The following is a 20,793-nucleotide window of genomic DNA, read 5'->3' as shown; positions in this document are numbered from 1 at the left end:
CAGAATTATTTTAATATGTTCCAAGAATATATGAGAATTAATCTGATATCATGGGTCACAAATTTGGATATATCCATCTTCACAACCATTTTACCAGCAGAAACTAACATCACAATGGTAATATGTGTGTGCAAGTTCAAAGCTACACCCTATCTTATTTGCATACAGCTTTGCTTGAAAATATTTTACCATCAGGTCATCACCTACAATCAATATATTTATGGTTATAGCAACACATTGGCAATATTTTCACCCATTTTGAAGGTAATCAGTAATTGATGAGGTGATCGAAAATAATCCTACAAGTCAAGATGAGGTTGTGAGAATTAGAAATGCTAAAGCTGGCATATTCTACTTTAAAATGAAAACACTCTTTGAAATTTGTGCGGAACCATTAAGACTATTGATTTCAAAAAGATATTACAAAAATATATTGTCTAGTCAGCAAACTAGTTATGTTTTGATATCTTAGGAGATGATCAGTGAGTGTCGTCACAATCTAAAATCCCAAGGACCAATCAAATTGCGAATAAAATGAGTGATATTGGAAATAAATGGAATTTGCACGATGAATATGAATAGTGGAGAGGCGAGTTGGATTGATAAAAGTAAACACAGTAGATAGTGAAATCCTTTTCATTGAGAGTACTGTTTTTCCATGATTTAAAGAACAAGAACAAATTTGGGAAACTAATAATCTTTAAATTGCATGCATGTTGAATGACAATCTTGTACATTTTAAGCTCATTTATACTAATTCAGTTTCTTTCAGAAGTAATCCTGATATTAAAGAACCTTATTCCCAAGTACATGTCTTAAAGTGGATGATAACTTTATCCAGGTAAGTTGATGGAGTCAAGAGAAAATAAATGAGGCATTTAATTAGCACAATAGGATCATTTTTGAAGATAATTGAATGATTGGGGCAAACCTTTGAATGGGGCACATGTTCAGTAGTAGTAAGCAACAGGAGTAAGCAACCAACTTACTGTAAAATGACCAATTTTCACTGGGTTTAATTTTTGCTGATTTACCATTTCAGGCATATTCAGTGGGTTTTAAATTCAGTTTTATCATTTAGATAAGGTTTTCTATGCTAAATTTTACATATTCACTGGGTTTTAATTTAGCGCATTTTCCTGTCAGCGAAATAAGCAAACTTAAAACCCAGTGAATAATTAACCCCTTTACAGTAGTTGCCTTCCTTTGTGATCATTGTTTATTTTCACTGCATGCCTAACACTAGAGGTACTGGTAATCTTATCAATTAAGGGGATAAGCAACATACATGTACTAATGGTAGGGAACACAGCCAAATTAGTACTATCTTAATATTAATATGTCAATATACTTTGCTTATTTAAAACAATTCATCAAGAATATAAATATGAATAGCTGGGTGAAATAGCATGGTAAGTGGAAGAAAGCAGTACACTTGGAAATTTTAAATTATAATTTTTTCTGAATAATTAATTTTTAAATAGTAATTAACTTTAGCATTTCATTGATATATTCAAGATTCAAAAAATTGAAGACAGTATATATGGGACATCACCAAAGCTGTTATAAGCTCTATTTTGTGCAGTGCAACATGTATATTAAAACAAGAATATTAAAATTAATGTACATTTTATAAGGAGGGGAAATGCATTAATACAATATTAACTAACCCATGACAAATTTCACCACCAAATGAGGAACAACGAGAATTAATACTATACACACTTTAAAATATTCCATTATGTCAGATAATAGGGTAAACACATGAATAGATAATTAAATAAAAACATACATTGTTTATAGTTAGTAAAGATTTTTTAAATGAAAGTAAAATTAGAACAATAACATAGAAAATATGAATTATCCCAAATACCTCGCCGTCTTCCATATGTCCTTGCTGCATGCATTGAAGGAAAAAGAAACAATAAGAATGTGATATAATATTATTAAAAACCAATCTGCTGATTAATATAACTAGACAAATAAACAACTGCATGATGAAGGCAAAGATGCAAACAATTTAAACAGTTTCAAACAAGACATTATGACATTGTCCCCATTTGTATTTGGCTGAATTTACAGTTGAGGACACAAAGGAAAATTTCATTTAGACAAAAAACAACTTGTTACGCATAATGAAACTCATTATGTCTAACCTTTGTACCAAATTTAAACAAAATTGGTAAAATTTGGTCAGAGAAATGGAAGATGACACTTGAAAAATCAAAATTAGTTTAAGTGTACCCAAGAAATGGGTAAGACACATAAAACAAGTCCCAGTAAACCATTTCCCATCAAAACTTCACTCATTGATACTGTTCAAAGTATGTCAAAGATACGTCTCTGGAATAGAATTCGAGGACGCATGGATACACTCACAGTGGTGAAATTACAAGTTCCAGTTTTCAGACTTCACCAGAAAATGGACTTAAAAATATAGATCATCAGTCCGCCATTTTGAATCAAATTAAATTGCATCAAATTAAAATGAATGAATTTCAATGCATATGTAAATCTGTGCCACTATCTTATGGCTTGTCTTGTCAGTCAAGACATGTCTGAGAAATGGTAAAGGACACACAAAAATAAAACTAACATGGCAATCATTTTAAATCAATTCCCAAAACAAACTGATGTGCATCAGCAAGCTGTCATGCGTGATGTTCTTGCTAAGTTATAATACCATCACAGGTAAATACCTAAGCAACACGCATGTTCAGATAGAAGTCTTGATCAGATAATTGTAACTATAGTTATTGATATAAATGTTACAAGCCCATAAACGATGATCTCCTTTTTACTGATTACATATATAAGCAAAAGTATATCAAAAAGATTCAAGAAAGATACTTTGATTGGTAGATATGAGCATGGTTGCTGGAGACATGACCACCGAACATCAAAAATGTTGATATACATTTGTAACTTAACTATAATGATATGCATAAATTACTATAAAAATCTAATCAAAAATCAAAATGTGCCACAGCAACCCACCATTATATATGTATTCATATCAAGTGTTTGTATGAAATCTGCATATGCACTGCTAAGAAATCATTGCAAAATTATAGTATTTGCTCAAGCTAAGTCGTAATTTGATGATCTTGCTTTTAATAAATACAATGATTGGCTTACATGTATGTGCGCTGCTTGTAGATGTGCTTCTAATGAGGCAAATACAATACAACTTACCTCCCCACACATACCCGGTACACATAGCCACACCCACCCACCCACCCACCCACCTACACACACCCAAACACTCACCCACATCACTCATCCCACTAGTCCCTCTGTGCTCGTTGGCAGAGTGAACTTAAAAATGGAGAAATGAAAATACAACAAAATGAAAATGACAATGAGGTTTTTTAGACAAAAAAAGGAAAATTTGATGGATGTCAACAGACCTAACATAAAAGCATTGACTGGTTTGCGAATAAAAATACGTACTGGTACATTTTCAATGCAATTAAAGTAGAATAGCAGCAGCGTACCTGAGAAATGTTTCATTAGCATATATCAAGTTCATTATTGAAATCATCATTATTAGTTAAGTATATTCTGGTAATTTATGCAATTGAAATTTACAAATTCGTATATCATGAGTGGTCAGACTTGATATGCATTTAGATTTGACCTTTTCATGTTAAATTTATTCTTCATAAAAACTGCAAGAATCTGATTTGACAATCTTTTTTTCAAAGCAAATACTAAATTCCAATGAGTAAAACATAGAAAATGTAACAATATTCCCTAGTACAGGCCCCATGACTGAATTGAATGAATAGCCTTGAAATGAAATCACATGTATGATGAATGACGAAGAGGGCATGGCATGCATTTAATTCTGACACAATGCAAATTAAATAAAGTGCAAAAGTAACAGTTATTTCACATTATTAAAACCAAATTTGCACATTGTCCTATGTTATTAATAATGCAGTATTTATGGACAAATGAATATGTTAATGTAGACAAATTATGACAATGTTTTTACTGATCACTCCTATCATGTATATTCTAAATTTGGTGAGTGTTCCAATTAGAAATTTTTCAACATACTGTATTTGTTACTGGTGCATACACTTACATAAATTATAGAAGTATTTTTATGGTCAAATAAGTAACATTTTGATTGATTTTTGGTGTATATGTGCTTCTAATAGAGTAAATACGGTAATTTGATTATATTAATAAAGTGTATAAATGAAGGACGCCATCTTGGTTCAGATGTAATATATTGCACATGGGAGTAAAACCGTGAACAATGTTGGTTATTTATCAACTGCTGTATGAACATGATGAAAGCAATCCCTACTAAAAATCTCTACTAGACATTTATTATGTACAATGAAAATGCTACTAATACAGCATTTTTGCTGTCTAATTGTAAACACAGTTGAACTCTGGTGACCTTGCCCTTTGTTATATAAAATTATTCCCTTTATCATAGTTTGTTTCAATATAAATATGCATTGTCATAATTAATTTTGAATACAAACAAGTTTTGGAGTTGAAACAACAGTGGGAAAGCAGTCTACCGATTGTCCTTGATAGATGTAAATATCTTGCAAAAACATTGGTGCCTAATTTGTTTAATTATTTTAAGGGACATAATTTCCAGCTTTATTAATTTGGATAGTAATTTGGATATTTTAGTATTAAAACAAGTCATTGTTAATGACACAGTCCTCGTCCAAAATTTTGTGATCTGACATATCAATTTGATGCTGATAAAGTCATTGAGATTAGATTGAAACCATTAATAGGAGATGGATTTGTAAAAAATTATGATTTAGTGCTTTTACATGAGAATTGGACATTGGGCAGTCACATTCAATCAAATTACAAAAATAATGTTAGTACAAATGTATCCATTGGTATACTATCTTTGTACAAAATTTAAACAGAAACGTTCATTGCATTCAAGATAAAGTAGCATGGGTACCATGAAAAAGAAGATGGCTGCCAGTCGGGCATATTTGTTCGAATCATGTGAAAAAAGGACGTACACCTACAACCCAACATGTATGATTATCATACCAACTTTGATCCAAATCGGCCCAGTCATCTCCAAGAAACTGCTGCAGACACGTTTAGGTATCAGAAATAGCAAATTTTACATCCAAAATGACTGCCAGTCGGCCATTTTTCCTCCGATCATGAGGTAACTTGACGCGCATATGTAAAATATTATGTTTTGTCTTCATGTAAAGTTTGAATGAAATCCGTCAATGGGTGTTCGAGATATAACTTCCGGCGTGCGTACGTACATACGGACGGAACGAACAAACCCAAATTAATAGTCCCCGTTTTTGTACTACGTCCAAACAGGGACTAACAAATGCCTTATCTCAGAAAAAAAGGGCTGCATTTAAACGTGAATAGATTCATAAAACATGCAAGATAACAGAAAATTTTAGCTGGCTTTTGTACAGGTGTCTGTCAAAAATTAATGATTCACTGAGACAATTATGAACTGCCTTATTATATTCATTGTGTGACGACTGTATTATTTGAAAAGTAAAAAAAAACACTATGAATAGTTATCATGTTGCAAGCTCGGCTTTGTATGCAAATCAACATAAATAGTTAGTGACCAGTGGAGAGAGAAGTCAACAGTACTGTTGCCTCCTGAGAATCTACATCTTCAAACACTGCAATCTTTGTTTTTGAAGAGCGTTTATAAATTAGTATTATAAAAGCTCAGAAAAACTCTCCATGAGTTGGTTTTGAAACCCAGTATAGCATTCCCATGGGATTTGGGAGATACATTACCAACCATATTATTACAAGATAAATCATTGAACACAGACAGCAATGCATATTTTCACTGAGATCAGTGAGATATCACCAGTGGTCAGTCAAGTAGAAACAGTCAAAATATTTTATCAGATTATCTCAATTTTTGCATGATATTTTCATACAGGACATCTGTCGTTCATACTCGGGGAAGACTTTATACTGATGAATAAGGTGACCAAGTTTGATAAAGTTTGGAATAAAATTAGTAAAGTTATTGTGCACACAATAACAATTAACAACGATGATAACAACAACAACGATGATAACAACAACAACAACGACGACGACGGACAGAAATTTTTCCCTTTATAATATACCGGTACCTGATGGTAGAGGCAAGGTAAAAATTGTAAAAAAAATTGTTTATGTAAAGCATGGTGCACATGAGATCCAGCAGCCTAGACAAAATTCATTCATGACTGTTTGCATAAGCTGATAGCTTCCACGAGCACACAAATTTACGCAGATTTTTGGTCACTAAAATTTGATTATTTTTGACATGAGTGGCGAAGTACTTGCCATGTGCGATGAACGAAAGTTATTTGCTCATGTGTATGTGTATGCATGTTGATGTAAACAAGCAGCCTATCGGCTGAGATAGCTCCGCTGTTAGCAATGCACATTTCAATTAAAGAACTGAAGACATCATTAGAAAATGAACAATATGTATACATGTAGTATCAAAGCAATCAGACTTAGTTTTTAACAAGAAGTCGAAAATATCACTTTCTACCAAAAATGACAAAAATATTCACCAAAATTAGAGAATTGAAGATATCATCACGAAATGAACAAATCTGTGAAAGGTCTACATGTAGTATGTATATATGTAATATCAAAGCAATTGAATTTTTGGTTTTTAACAAGAAGTCGAAAATATCACTTTACCAAAAATATTCACCAAAATTAGAGAATTAAAGATATCATTACAAAATGAACAAATCTGAGAGAGGACCACATGTAGTACCTATATATGTAATATCAAAGCAATTGGATTTGCGGTTTTTAACAAGAAGTCGAAAATATCACTTTTTACCAAAAATTACAAAAATATTCACCAAAATTAGAGAATTGAAGATATCAACATGAAATGAACAAACCTAAGTGAGGTCTCCCCAAAATACATATACACCAAGTATCAAAGCATTCAGGCTTGTAGTTTTCAAGAAGAAGTCGAAAAAGTAAAACATTGACACGGACGACGACGGACAATATCTCATATGATAAGATACACTCGACAAAGTCGACAGCGGAGCTAACAAAAAAAAATAATGCGGAGTAAGAAGATAGCTTTTGCACCACACACTGCGAGCACTTGATCATTCGTGGCAAAAATTATCAAACACGATTAATATTTAGCTTTTCGTCAGGAGTGACCAAAATCTTGCATCAAGTTGTGCAAATGTGGAAGATATCTGCTTAAACAAACAGCTATAAATGAATTTGACCTGAGCTGATGGCTCTCACGTGTGCCAGGCATCAGGGAAGTCAAGATTTTATTCAGCAACTAAGAAAATATTCTCCAAAAAATCTGCTCCTGAACTGCATGAACTGTCATGAAAATTGAAATGCTTTCACATGTAAACACAATCATTGTAGTATATTGCTCTATGCACTTCAAGAACAACAATTTTTATGTTATGAATTAAAATCAATTTTCAAGAAAAGATATTGAGGAGGAATGACTAGCAGTTGCCAATCTACTTCACATAAGCCAGACATGAAACTATTGAAAGTAACCCACTCCTAAGTAGTATTTTTTTAAAAATTTTTGTGTGTCTCTTACAAATTATATGAATGGCTAAACCAATTCAGTTTAATAAATAATAAATGTAAGGCTATGAATACTGAACATCGGAATCTGAGAATATGGGCAGTCAAGTAGGTTTTCCAGCATCAGTGCAACCAGCTATACATTGTATTCAATATACATGTGCCTAGACATTAGTGTCTGCAAATAGAGAATAGACTGAAAGCATAATTCACATTGAACAAAGCAGTGGGTCACATCTTTATGGTGCTTTATGTATAATTTAGTGGGAGGGGAGGGTCCATAACTATGCATGTACTTAAATTTTAGAAATGTCTATTCAAGCAAATTGTTGAATTAAATCTAATGTCAAAAGGAAATGTTAGTTACATTTTTCAGCACAAACAGCAGCCATGACACTAGTTCTGACAAGTGAATTGTAATTGAATGCACCTCCTTTCAGAATTGTATAATTGGGTTTGCAATTGTATTACCTGTGGGGGAACAATGTTAATCAACTCAGCCGTAGCAAAGTATCAAAGCTAGCTAACAATAAAAAATCTCAAATTATAAAAGATTTCAGCCAAAATTACATGCGTTATTGTATACTTTGACTGCTGTAGACTATACAAAATTATCCACAGCTTCAATTTCCAGGAATTTCATTCAGATAATCAGAATTTCAGATCTTCATCATAAATCTGCCATTAATTTTCACTATTTTTGAATGTAACTTTTCATTGCATTCACAATTCCAATATATGGATGTTCTTGCATGACTAATCTTATCCAATAAATTGAGAACATTCATAAATAACGAGAATACACAATAAAATTCAAATGTACATTCTTGTCAGTCAAATTTGAATTTTTACTGCTGGAAATACTGCAAATGATGACTGAAATTCATGGTTTTAAATTCATATAAACTTTGATACCATACTGGTATTATTCAAAGTGGTAATAAAACGTTGACATTTAATATTTCCAGAATATACCAGGTATTGCAGTTTGATTGTCCAAGGAAATCCATTTAACTACGGTAAGTGGCAAAATATTTTTTTTTCATAAAATAATTTTCACTTTTAATACTCTGTTCATATGTACGTCTAATATGCCTATATTCTGACCTTGTATTTTAAGCATAATTATTTCTTGCATTACATCTGTAAAAGATCAGAATTAGTAAAGATCTTGAGATAAATAAAAAGCAACTACTGGATTGTGTGCAGGTAAAATTTGTTATGCATGCTGATAAGCTTACTCTGGGTTGCCAAGGTTATGACGTCAATAATGGTAGCTCTCAGGATTTTCCATTAACAATCCATCTAGTGTGCAACCAGCTGAGCCAAAAAAAATTACTATTGCAAATTCCAGCACATAAAATTAATATTCCAATTTTAGTGATATAGTGTTGTATACTAATTATATAATGATGAGATTAATTTAAGAATTCGTTTCTCTTAATTGTGTTTTAAATTAATAGCAAAATAAAAATAGATGTATGAAGAAAAAAAATGTCTGTTTGAAAAGCAATCCATCATTTCTCAACACCACAAAAATTGCATTTAAAGCCATTCCAATTTAAAACAAGCAGCCTTAGAATTGAATGAGTGAAATCCTTTCACTTAAACCGAGCAAAAAAAGAAAAACAAACAGCTCTATTGTCAGCAATGCACATTTAAATTAAAGAACTAGAAAATGAACAAATCAGAGAGAGGTCTGCCCAAGGTACATAGATGTACATACCACGTATCAAAACAATAAAGTTTGTAGTTTTCAAGAAGGAGTCTAAACAAGCAGCCTGTCTACTGAGATAGCTCCGCTGTTAAGCAATGCACATTTCAATTAAAGAACAGAAGATATCATTAGAAAATGAACAATATGTAAAGTATCAAAGCAATGGGACTTGCTGTTTTCAACAAGAATTTAAAAATATCACTTTTCACCAAAATGACAAAAACAATCATCAAAATTACATAATTGAAGATATCACCACGAAATGAACAAATCTGAGAGAGATCCACATGTAGTACCTATATATGTAATATCAAAGCAATTGGACTTGCGGTTTTTAACAAAAAGTCGCAAATATCACTTTTTACCAAAAATGACAAAAATAGTCACCAAAATTAGAGAATTAAAGATATCAACATGAAATGAACAAACCTAAGAGAGGTCTTCCCAAGGTACATATACACCAAGTATCAAAGCATTTAGGCTTGTAGTTTTCAAGAAGAAGTCAAAAAAGTAAAACATTGATACGGACGACGACGGAAAATCACTCATATGATAAGCTCCGCTCGACAAAGTCGACAGCGGAGCTAAAAAGTTGACACTGATAACGACTGTAGCATATGGATTCGTATGATAAGCTTTGCTCTCGACAGCGGAGCTAAATATAAACTAGTATACACTGAATGTATTAAAGCAAATAAATATGCAAAATACCACATATACAGGAATGAGATTGTATTTCATGAAAGGAAATTGGCAAACATTAGACTTCTATTCCCTGTTTAATCAACATACAAATTTTCCCAATTATTGAGAACATAATTTCTGAAGACTACAGCACTGCTTAATATTCAATTAACATGACAAGAGGGTCTTGTGTTACTGAAGCACATCTGTGACAATTGATGAATCTGACAAGTTTTACAAAAGATATACCAAAATTAGTGTTCAGCAGTTCATAGTATTTCATGTCTTTTCCCGATAGCACACACTAATGGGTTTGCAAGCTTTTCATCTAAGATGGGATACAAGATAACTCTTGAAAAAGTGCCCAATATTGCTCTTGCATGTAACTACTCAATCAAAGACAATCACCTATAATAATGTACACTACACATAGTAGTCTTTTAGTTAGCATCAATTTGTCACTATTTTAGTGAGGGATTTAGACTGCAACTTCACATTAAGAGTCTCACAAGATAGCTCCAACATAGAAGGGTTGCAAGAACCATACAAGTTTCAACACAAACTCAGATTAATTTAAGCTAGCACAATATTAGCATCTAAATTTATGCAGTTGTTACACATGACACAGATAAATTAGCTATTTCATTTTTTACCATTTAACAAGAAAATCTCAAATAAATTCTCAAGTAAAATGATTGGGGCCAATATATTAAAATTATTTGAGCATAATTATAACCATGGGTGATAACAATACAATATTTCAGACTAATGGAACAAGTGTCATAATATTTTATAAAAGTGCTTGCTGAGTTAATTGGGTTTGAATACTACATCAACATGCAGTGCTAATTCCTCCATTAATGGAAAGTGACAGCCACAATTGATAAAGAAATCCTAGGAGACCATCAATTTGGTATGGGATATTTATACCTTCATTCCAGCCAGCCAGATGGCATTGAGGCTGTAGTAAGGCTAGCACGTAGACATTCAGGAAAATCTGTCCACCGTATCAAGTAATCAAATGCTTTATTTACTAGGATTTACTACATAAATAAGTCATAACCACAATAATTAATAATTAAGTCAATGAGGATTGTTGCACCTGAGCTCAACCAAGACTGTACAAAGACTATCATTTGGTAAATTTTGTTTGGCCAATGCAAGTGTTGTATTTGATGAAAGACCTCAAAGACCACAGAGCAGATAATTGAGTGTTGCATTATGGAAGTGGTTTAGAAAATTCACTATATTGATGAATATAATTCCTTAGCTTAAATAAGAATTAATACAGATATGATATGTAGAAAAATACTGTCAAGTTTGATCACATAGTTCTAAAACATGCAATGAAGATTTATCAATATCAACTACCAGGTAGTCTTAATTTTTGGTAAATAAGAGATCAATGAGGAGTATTGTTGAAGTGAAACAAACACTAGATTGATATTCATATTATGTAGTTATGAGTGGGAAGACCACATGTATGTGATAGGCATACTTGAACACTGGTGGGAAAGAGTGGTATTTTTTAAATGTATATTGGATGATTTCTATTCAAGTCACTTGCAAATGTTCTTGTTGACGTCAGTAAAATGTCTATACATAAAATTTGCCAAAAACCACTTCCCTCGTACATGTGAATACAATTAAAATATTGGCATGTTAGATGGGTTCAAAAATAGTCAGGCAATGAATCTACAGATTATTATTCTGTAGCAAATTTGACTAACATTTGTGAAAGGTTTAAGTAAAATTAAATATCAGTTCCTCAGAAAATAATTTTTAACTGTAGACACATGTAATGACTATCAAGCAGGAAACTTGCTTCTGACATGCATGGAAAAGAGATTTCATGCATGATAAAAAGGCATGTCCAGTGTTCTGATTAGACTACAGTAGCTTGCAACTTGAATCAACAGGAAAGACAGGACTTAATTTAAAAAGTCAACTGATCCCATTATTTAATATTTTAGCATGTTGTGTGTGTGCGCACATGGCCTCTCCCCACAACTCAGAATGACACATAACATCAATACAAAAAGCAATTTGTCGACTGATACAGCTTTGCTATACTGTTTAAAATAGCATATTTTACCAAAAATATTCGCTGAAATTATTAAACTTGTCATCAAGAAAAAAACAAATCTGCCAAACAGCCATTTTTTTTTTATTCAAAATGCCAAAAATATTCACTAAAATTAAAGAATTGAAGTTACCATCACAAAATGAATAAATCTGTCAGAGGTTCATCCAAAGTGTCTACCTATGTATAAAATATCAAAGCTAGCTGTCATAAAAAGCACTTTTTACCAAAAATTATAAAAATATCCATTCAAATTAGAGATTTAAAGATATCAGCACAAAATGGACTTAAAAACTACATATCAAAGCAAGTAGACTTGCCCTTGATGCTGATGATAATCGGTAATGTGAAAAGCTACGCTCTGACGGCAGCGGAACAAAATATCACATTATACTTATACTAAGTATGGGTTATAACAGAAATAACAAAAAAACACATTTTTCTTGCTGCAAACAGAATAAATCTGAAATAAACAAGACATGAAATGTCACAGACCCCGTTATTTGATTATAAAATTGTACAAGGAACATCTGCAAACAGGTGTATAAATATGTACTCTTTGTGGTTACAACTCATCATAAAGTGATTTCCGATGATATAGTTTTGTACTGACAACTAAAAACTTCCACTGACCCATGTTCAGAATCTCAGAGTACACAAGTGCAACAAAACTATTTGTCATACATAATGTTTATTCAACCTTTGTATCGGCAGCATGAAAACAGTAATACATATATTTAAATTACATTCATCATTTCTTTATATTGCCATAAATCAGTTACATATTTTCTAATTAAAGCTGATGAGGTATTTCCCACATTTTCATTTATGTTCCATAGTGTATCACCAAAAAGGAAATTGAACCTATAATTCAACCCCCCTGAAATGTATACTTGCTCAAGAAACTGCATTCATAAATCCGAGTGAACCTTGATGTACATGACTTCTTTGTTAATCAGGTCTTAGTATATTACCAGGACCCGAGTTTGTTTCAACATCACCACTGGGCATCAGAATCATTCTCGTGTTGTCAAATACAATTTGTTATTAACACAGTAAGGTTTATTATTTAAAATGTATTCATTGTACATAGAACAACATCTGATAATTTAAACAAATGTAAAAGCTATGTTTTCTGAGCAAGTAAAGGTTGGTCTGCTCATTGAGAAGTAACAATAATTGTTTGAAGTCTTTTTAGTGCAGTGATATTATTGCATTTCAATTATTATTAATGGGTATAAAATACTGTAAACCATTTAATTTTGACTTCTAGATATATTCAGGATTTTATGAAATTTGTGTACAACATTTCAATAAAGTCCCTGACACTCCATGTTGTAGGAACCCAGAAAAAATTGCCTTGCGAAATTGAAGCAGTTCACAGCACCACTGTAAAAAAAAAAAAAAGTTTAAAATGAGTATAGTCAAAGATATACACATGTGGGTTCATAAGACATATGTACCAATCTGAGTTGGTTCTAGAGATTAGTATCACAAGATTTGACTCTCCGTGATTCAATATCAGTCCTATGTATAACGCTGTGTTGATCAGGCGAACTAATTGACAATGGCCCTACAGGTATCGCAATGAAATCACAGTAGTTTTGTATTCTTCTTGCATTTCGACCATGGAAAAATATTTGTTTTTGAAAGTGGCCGAATGATTAGAAGAAGAACAGAAACTATTTTTTTTAGTATGAATTCTAGTAACTGAAATGCAGGATTGAAAAAGAACAAGACAATACGCAAGATTGATAAACCTTCAGCGAGCACTCCTGAAATTTCAGATCATTAGTACCATGTTTTTGGATACATTCAATGACCTAATACATAAAGTCACATTTGTTATTGCTCAATCACTTGACCCTGTATGGCACAAGATCGCAAGCTTCTATCATAAAATTGGGTTATTTATTTGATGTAACGAAACATGCATTCACAGCAGACGGGAATTCGTTTGAGATGTTACTGGATTTTTGTATTCAGTTTTCCATTTCAACCACCATCACCACTTAGTAAGCTGTGATCGCGCATTGGGATACTGACTGTCCATAAATGCGCAGTGTAGTGTCATCAGAATATTTTGCACTGTTACGCCATTTCAAATATTAATTCACAAACAAAATAAAGATTTTCAATAACATACAGATTTTCCCACAGTTGATGATTGTATGGCAATTACAAGACTTCGCCAGTTTTACTTTGGAAGAAGTTGAAAACAGGTAACAGGAAGGGGCTACATGGCTACATCTTTTTTTTTTTTAATTTTAATCAAGCATGATTTTTTAAATTTTTTTTTACAAATGTCTATTTTAGGGCAACAGAAACAAAAACAATAAATGTGTAGGTAGGCATTTTAACAATTGTACAATTAATATTGGATGAAAACGTCATTACTGATATAAATCATAATCATAATTAAAAATAAGATCACATTTAATTTAGTCAGTTTTCATAATGAAATGCATAATAACATGTACTTATAAATTTGAATAAGGTTCAACAGCCTTTTCATTTAGTGCCAGTTTATACACCATAAAACCTCTGGTTTAGGTGTCACACTCAGAGAAGAGTGAAAGGCCTTTGGTTAATGGGCATCGCGAAATGTTGCAATTGAATTCCCCCAAAAATTCACATAATGTAATATGCATTATTTTTGATTATAATAACGCAAAAAAATTTAATTTGTTGAATTTTTATGAATTGGAAGTAATATTCAACTTGGTTTCATCATGAACGAATGATTTCGATCGAATGTAAATGCTCGAAGCGATACAATATCCGCCATGTTCTCATTTACACGTGGCTCATTTAAATATGTTAATGACCGTTCAGTGACCTCTAGTGAACGCAACGCGGTAGTGAATTACCGAAATAACAGAAATAACAGCTCATTGTCGAAACGATTCGGGCTATTTACAATAGGTGTCAATGACTATGGTAAAGTATAAATTAGATTCTTTAAGGCGTCAGGAGTGAATGAAATATCTAAAATATTAAAAAAAAAAAAACGAAAAAAAAAAACGAAAAAAAAATGCTGAAAAATGCCGGGCGATTTCATGTTCCGTTGCAGACTACTCGCCCGACCGTCCATACACGCGTTTTCACTGTACATCGGCCATATTGAATCGCACAAGATCGGTAAAATCTTCATTACAACTAACAGTTTAATGCTCACAACATAAAAATACGAATATAATCATAGGCAACCTACTAATATATAATGAATAAGTTGATCGACACAGGGACACCCCCCCCCCCCCCCCCCCGAGTTGTGGATATTTCGGAAATCGTGACACAAGCAAAAGACCGGATAACGATTTACTTGAAAACTATGTCTCCATGAATTAATCGTCCGTGTACAATAATTTGACAGGGTATACAATATTTACGAACTATTTTCGTAGATTGGAGACAATTGTTTGCTTTTTTGGCTTTTCACAAGAATATAAAGCTGGCAATCATCATAATATTCACGTCCGTACGTACGTACGTCACGGAATGTACACCAATCCTACCCCAAAATACATTCAATTTTGCTGAAACTGGAGAACTTACCTTTGCAAACACGTCTCTTATGCCGCCTTCTTGAAGTTCTTGAAATCAAATAAGGTTACTAGTTCTTCTAGTAACTAGTGAATGAGAGCACTGAGCCGAACAGAATACATGTATAAACAGTACTATAATAAATTGCACGCAATGGAGAAATCACATGCCATAGCGTTACTCACAGATCTAATTTACTGTAAAATATTTTATTTCAGCTGGAATTATCATTCGCTGAAAAGACTTTCTGGCTGTTTTTTGTATTGAATTTATTTTCATTGATTTTTGACAAGTTTGGCTGTAAAATGTAGGAAAAAGGGAATATTCGCTGGATTTTATTTTAACTGAAACATTCCTTCAGCGAAAATAGCAAAAAAATGTTGCAAGCAAAAATAAAGTATTTTACAGTAATTAATTTATTTTGAGCATGCGCAGACGTTCTGTCAATGTTGCCGGGAGAGGTAATGTTTGATAAAAATCATTAAAAAGACCCACTTAGGATTTTCAGATCTGGAAAAAAAATTGCGTGCATACTCGGAAGACACTTGTTCATCAACCTGCCAAGTTTCACTGATACCTGCTGTAGAATTTCTGAGAAAATGTTGGAGACGGAAAAGGGACAAAACCTGAATTATAAAGTCCCCTTTTCAGGCTGCGCCTGAACGGGGACTAAAAAAGTATGAAGCCTGCAATAAAATGATCAAAGCAGTCTGTGATTTAGTCTTGGAATTCACAGTAAAGGAAAGTGTAATGTTAAGGAATAGACAGCCAACATGGTAAATGCAAGATATTATACAGTAGGAGAAAGTGAAAATAAATTTTCATATGATGATTAATTATTGTACTTGATTATCATGGTTGTTATTAATGAAATTGCATTTTTTTATTATATTCATAGCATGCATAAGCATATTAAGCACCTAAAGTAATCTCTGTCATGTATGCATATCTATAACTGAAAATAGTAAGAAAACACAATCAGATTATTTGATACATCTTTTAGAAATGGTACACTAAATAAATGTAATACAAATAATACTTGACCGAGTACACTTTCAACAACATTTGTTTTCATGTATTGTTCAGCAAGGTTGTTATTCATACTATAGCTGTCACGTAAATAATTATTTGTGCACAAATAAATTGTCAATATCCATGCATGTGGCAACAACCATCAGAATAGAAAGTGAATTTTCACTCTATAGGGTAGAAAGTTTTAAAAGGATATAATTTACTAAATCAGTAATATAAGCAATTGAGACACAGTAAGAAAGAATCCATCTTTCTTTTTTCACAGCTCAAAACATGGCCACATCCTCAATTTAAGCAAATCTATTCATACATTAATTCATTCATTCATTCATTCATTCATTAGCATTAATGCATTGTTTTTCCCCCATTCAGTTTGGCTAGCCATGGGGGTTTTCAACAAGTGATGTGTTAATTTATCACATCAAAGCTGTGTGTAGTTCCAGCACAAAAATAAGAATTAAAATAATAAACAAATATTAAATAGATTACAAATGGATCCCATGGAGAGCAGAAATGTGTATACTTTTTTTTCTGAACCAATATGAAACTCAGAAGAATGACTATACTGTTGCTATGGTCATCTTCCACCACAAAATATTGGTTCTATCAATATACTATCAATATACAATACTCTATAGGGTAGAAAGTTTTGAAAGGATATAATTTACTAAATCAGTAATATAAGCAATTGAGACACAGTAAGAAAGAATCCATCTTTCTTTTTATATTTCCACAAATAACTGCCAAGGCAATTTCAAAACAGTACAATAACAAGCAGCCTGTCGGCTGAGATAGCTCCGCTGTTAGCAATGCACATGGCAATTAAAGAACAGAAGATATCATTAGAAAATGAACAAATCTGAGGGAGGTCCACATGCAGTACCTATATGTATAATATATCAAAGCAATTGGACTGGCGGTTTTTAACAAGAAGTTGAAAATATCACTTTTTACCAAAAATTACAAAAATATTCACCAAAATTAGAGAATTGAAGATATGATTATGAAATGAACAAATCTGAGAGAGGTCTACCCAAGGTACATATACACCAAGTATCAAAGCATTCAGGCTTGTAGTTTTCAAGAAGAAGTCGAAAAAGTAAAACATTGACACGGACGACGACGGACAATCACTCATATGATAAGCTCCGCTCGACAAAGTCGACAGCAGAGCAAATAAAGAGTTTATACCATATAAATTCAGAATAGGAAACAACTAACAGGCAGCCTGTCGGCTGAGATAGCTCCGCTATTAGCAATGCACATTTCAATTAAAGAACTGAAGATATCATTAGAAAATGAACAATATGTATCAAAGCAATCGGACTTGCTGTTTTCAACAAGAATTCAAAAATATAACTTTTCACCAAAAATATTCATCAAAATCAGATAATTGAAGATATCACGAAATGAATAAATCTGAGAGAGGTCCACATGTAGTACCTATGTATGTAATATCAATGCAATTGCACTTCAAAAAGGTAAAACATTGACACGGACGACGACGGGCACTGACGGACAATCACCCGGACAGCTGAGCTAAAAATAACCAAGATGGTTACAATTACTGATATGCTATTGTAAAGCAAGAAACATCAGATAACATAACTGCATGAAAACTACAATTCTGTAACCACCCCCTTGCTCCCAATCACTCACTGACTTAAATACTATCAGCAATCCTGCATCACAAACAAATAATCAGATATTTTCTGTACCTAATACTGTCTCAACCAGAATAGACTTTTTAATCCATGCACAAATTTTGAGTAAAAAATATTTGTACACAACATACATGCGAGGTCATTACCTGAAGCAGTAATTCACAGAAGTCTATTATCATGAGACTAACATGAGAACACAGTAGCACTGCCGGGAGTATAAATACAAAATGTACTGCATATCCTTTGGGATCTTTTCACAAGGTGCCAAATTTCACAACATGGAATCTATTGACTGTCATGAATTAGTGCAATATGATGAAATATCAAAGGTCATGACATCACTACAATCATTGAATACATGTAGATTTCTAAAAGTATTACATCAATTCTTTTCAGACAATAAAATAAAACAACAATAAAAGGATGAAATTGTAATTGACTACAAAAGTGAAAATTATGTGAAAAGATAATACAACAGACAGCTATTGATTGATCGATAAAGTGTCATGCCTCATGGAGACGCTGCTTGTCAGCTGTGCTCGTGATATTAATATTTTGAATTCTTAATTACAATTGAATTAACAATACAAAATGGGAGGGAATACAACAGCAGTAAATTGTTTTCTATGGAATTTAAATAATAAAAATATATAATCCAATGCTATTCCGTGTATTTTAAATTGAAAAATAGATATTGGGGGACTCTTACAACACATACACACTCTACTTCTTCATATATACACAATGATGAATTGGATTCATATTTAAGCAGTTAGCAGAGTTGTACATTAATATGGTTTTATTTTATGCTGTTCACAAAACCAATATGGAAAAATATATGGTTCACCTAACTATTTTTCACAGAAGACACAGATCAAACTTTCATGAAAATGGTGATATTTGAGCTACCGGTATTTATATTACTATTCATCTTGATCTTCTGAATTGAGAAGGAACAATTTTCAAGGTGAAGTTGGATATTTACGGTTGTCACAAATTAGGAAACTCTGATAAATGCTAATTATTTTTAATGAAATAAGACTTTAACATGGATTCCTATGAAAATTATTCAGAAAATGCAACATTGAGCACTTTTTCATGTTCAATGACTTAATTCAGATTATGTACATTAGGTTATTAAATGTTCACTAAAAATAGATGCCAATGATTCTGAGTTACATCACAATTTTACCAAAAAAAACCAAAGGAGGATCCAAAGGTGGCCAGATAAAACTTGTAATACCGGTAACTATTGTGTGCACTAAAAATATGCATTATTTATAGCATGCACTCTAAGAAATACCACAAATACACAAAAAACCACAAATACCAGTACTTGAATAAACAAATGAAAACCTGGCAACATCCTGACATCTAATATACATGTATTCATGTCTAAGCATATTCACTACCACCTGCCCTTTCCTATCGTTATCAACATAAATTACACCCCACTGAAGGTGAAAAATGTTTCAAGTGATAAAATGAACTGACCAAATAAATATTACGATAACAAGCTAGAACGGTAAACCATTAATTTGTGTTTGTAAAGATTCATATTCTACAGGATCTGAGTCAATATTTCACACCTAAAAGAGATGTTATCATTTTCTCTGACTTCTGGTGTCTTCCTTCATCTATTGTAGTAGTTTTACAATATGACTGATACAGTATAGGCAACATATTACAAGAAAATAACTGTTCTCCACATAGAACAAAACCCTCAAAAATATTGTATTACAACCACACGTGCATTTAAGAGTCCTATAAAAATAGATTAAGATGTTGTTAGCTAAAGACAGCCAAAATCAGTTTTTATGGTAATGTGATAAGTGTTTATTATCAGAAATCAATTTGAATAACCATACGAAAATTCTGGCCAAAAAAAAAACACGAAAATAGACAAAATAGGAAAAAAATTATTTTTTTTGTCTAATAGACATTTTGATTTATGTAAGAAATACATAAAATCACAGAACAAATACCATGTTCTGGCAATCAAAATAAAATGGGTCTGTGTCATAAGGCAAACATATTTAGAATACTGCAACAACAAGTAATTTACAGTTTAAACAAACAAAAGTACTAAACAAAATGATATGAATACAGGAAGATAATCATTAAATGAATACTGACTGACACCAGGGTGAATATTTCTATTTGAGACTCAATATTTTGAGTGACAGATGTCAAGCTGCAATTTCAATTCAATAACATGTATTTCTTAAACTTGTCAAGTAGAGCAGTAAAAGTTTACTATACACACATCAAATAAAGTAGAAGCACACATAGAAGGAAAAACTAAAACTAATGAGATCAAACATTTCAGCCATCCATCAAGTGTTAACTGTACCATGGTGATTACAAATGTATATAGATTACTTTCCCTTGAAAATATGACAGCCAAACTGTTAATATGTGATATGGAAATGAACTTGTGATATACTGTTAGTGAAGTGATTATTAATTAAATAACTGGATAGTAA

At 32.2% G+C, this 20,793-nt stretch overlaps 1 protein-coding gene across 3 annotated transcripts in view; it reads right to left on the bottom strand.

Moving 5' to 3' along the window:
* The window catches only part of LOC100378487 (cytoplasmic polyadenylation element-binding protein 2-like), a 72,399-nt gene that overhangs the window by 26,253 nt on the left and 25,353 nt on the right, over positions 1 to 20,793 (bottom strand). For 2 of the 3 annotated variants that reach the window (XM_085504133.1, XM_085504135.1), the window contains one exon: positions 1,874 to 1,897. The exons of the other annotated variant lie outside the window; for it this stretch is intronic. In XM_085504133.1, the coding sequence (XP_085360259.1) occupies positions 1,874 to 1,897 (24 nt within the window). The remainder of the gene's footprint in view (positions 1 to 1,873; positions 1,898 to 20,793) is intronic. 3 annotated transcript variants of the gene reach the window in all.

The sequence above is a fragment of the Saccoglossus kowalevskii genome, chromosome 10 (genome assembly GCF_978046115.1).
Source record: "Saccoglossus kowalevskii chromosome 10, keSacKowa6.1, whole genome shotgun sequence".
NCBI lineage: Eukaryota > Metazoa > Hemichordata > Enteropneusta > Harrimaniidae > Saccoglossus > Saccoglossus kowalevskii.
The sequence above is the reverse complement of the archived record's forward strand: the minus strand, read 5'-3'. Positions and strand labels throughout refer to the sequence as shown.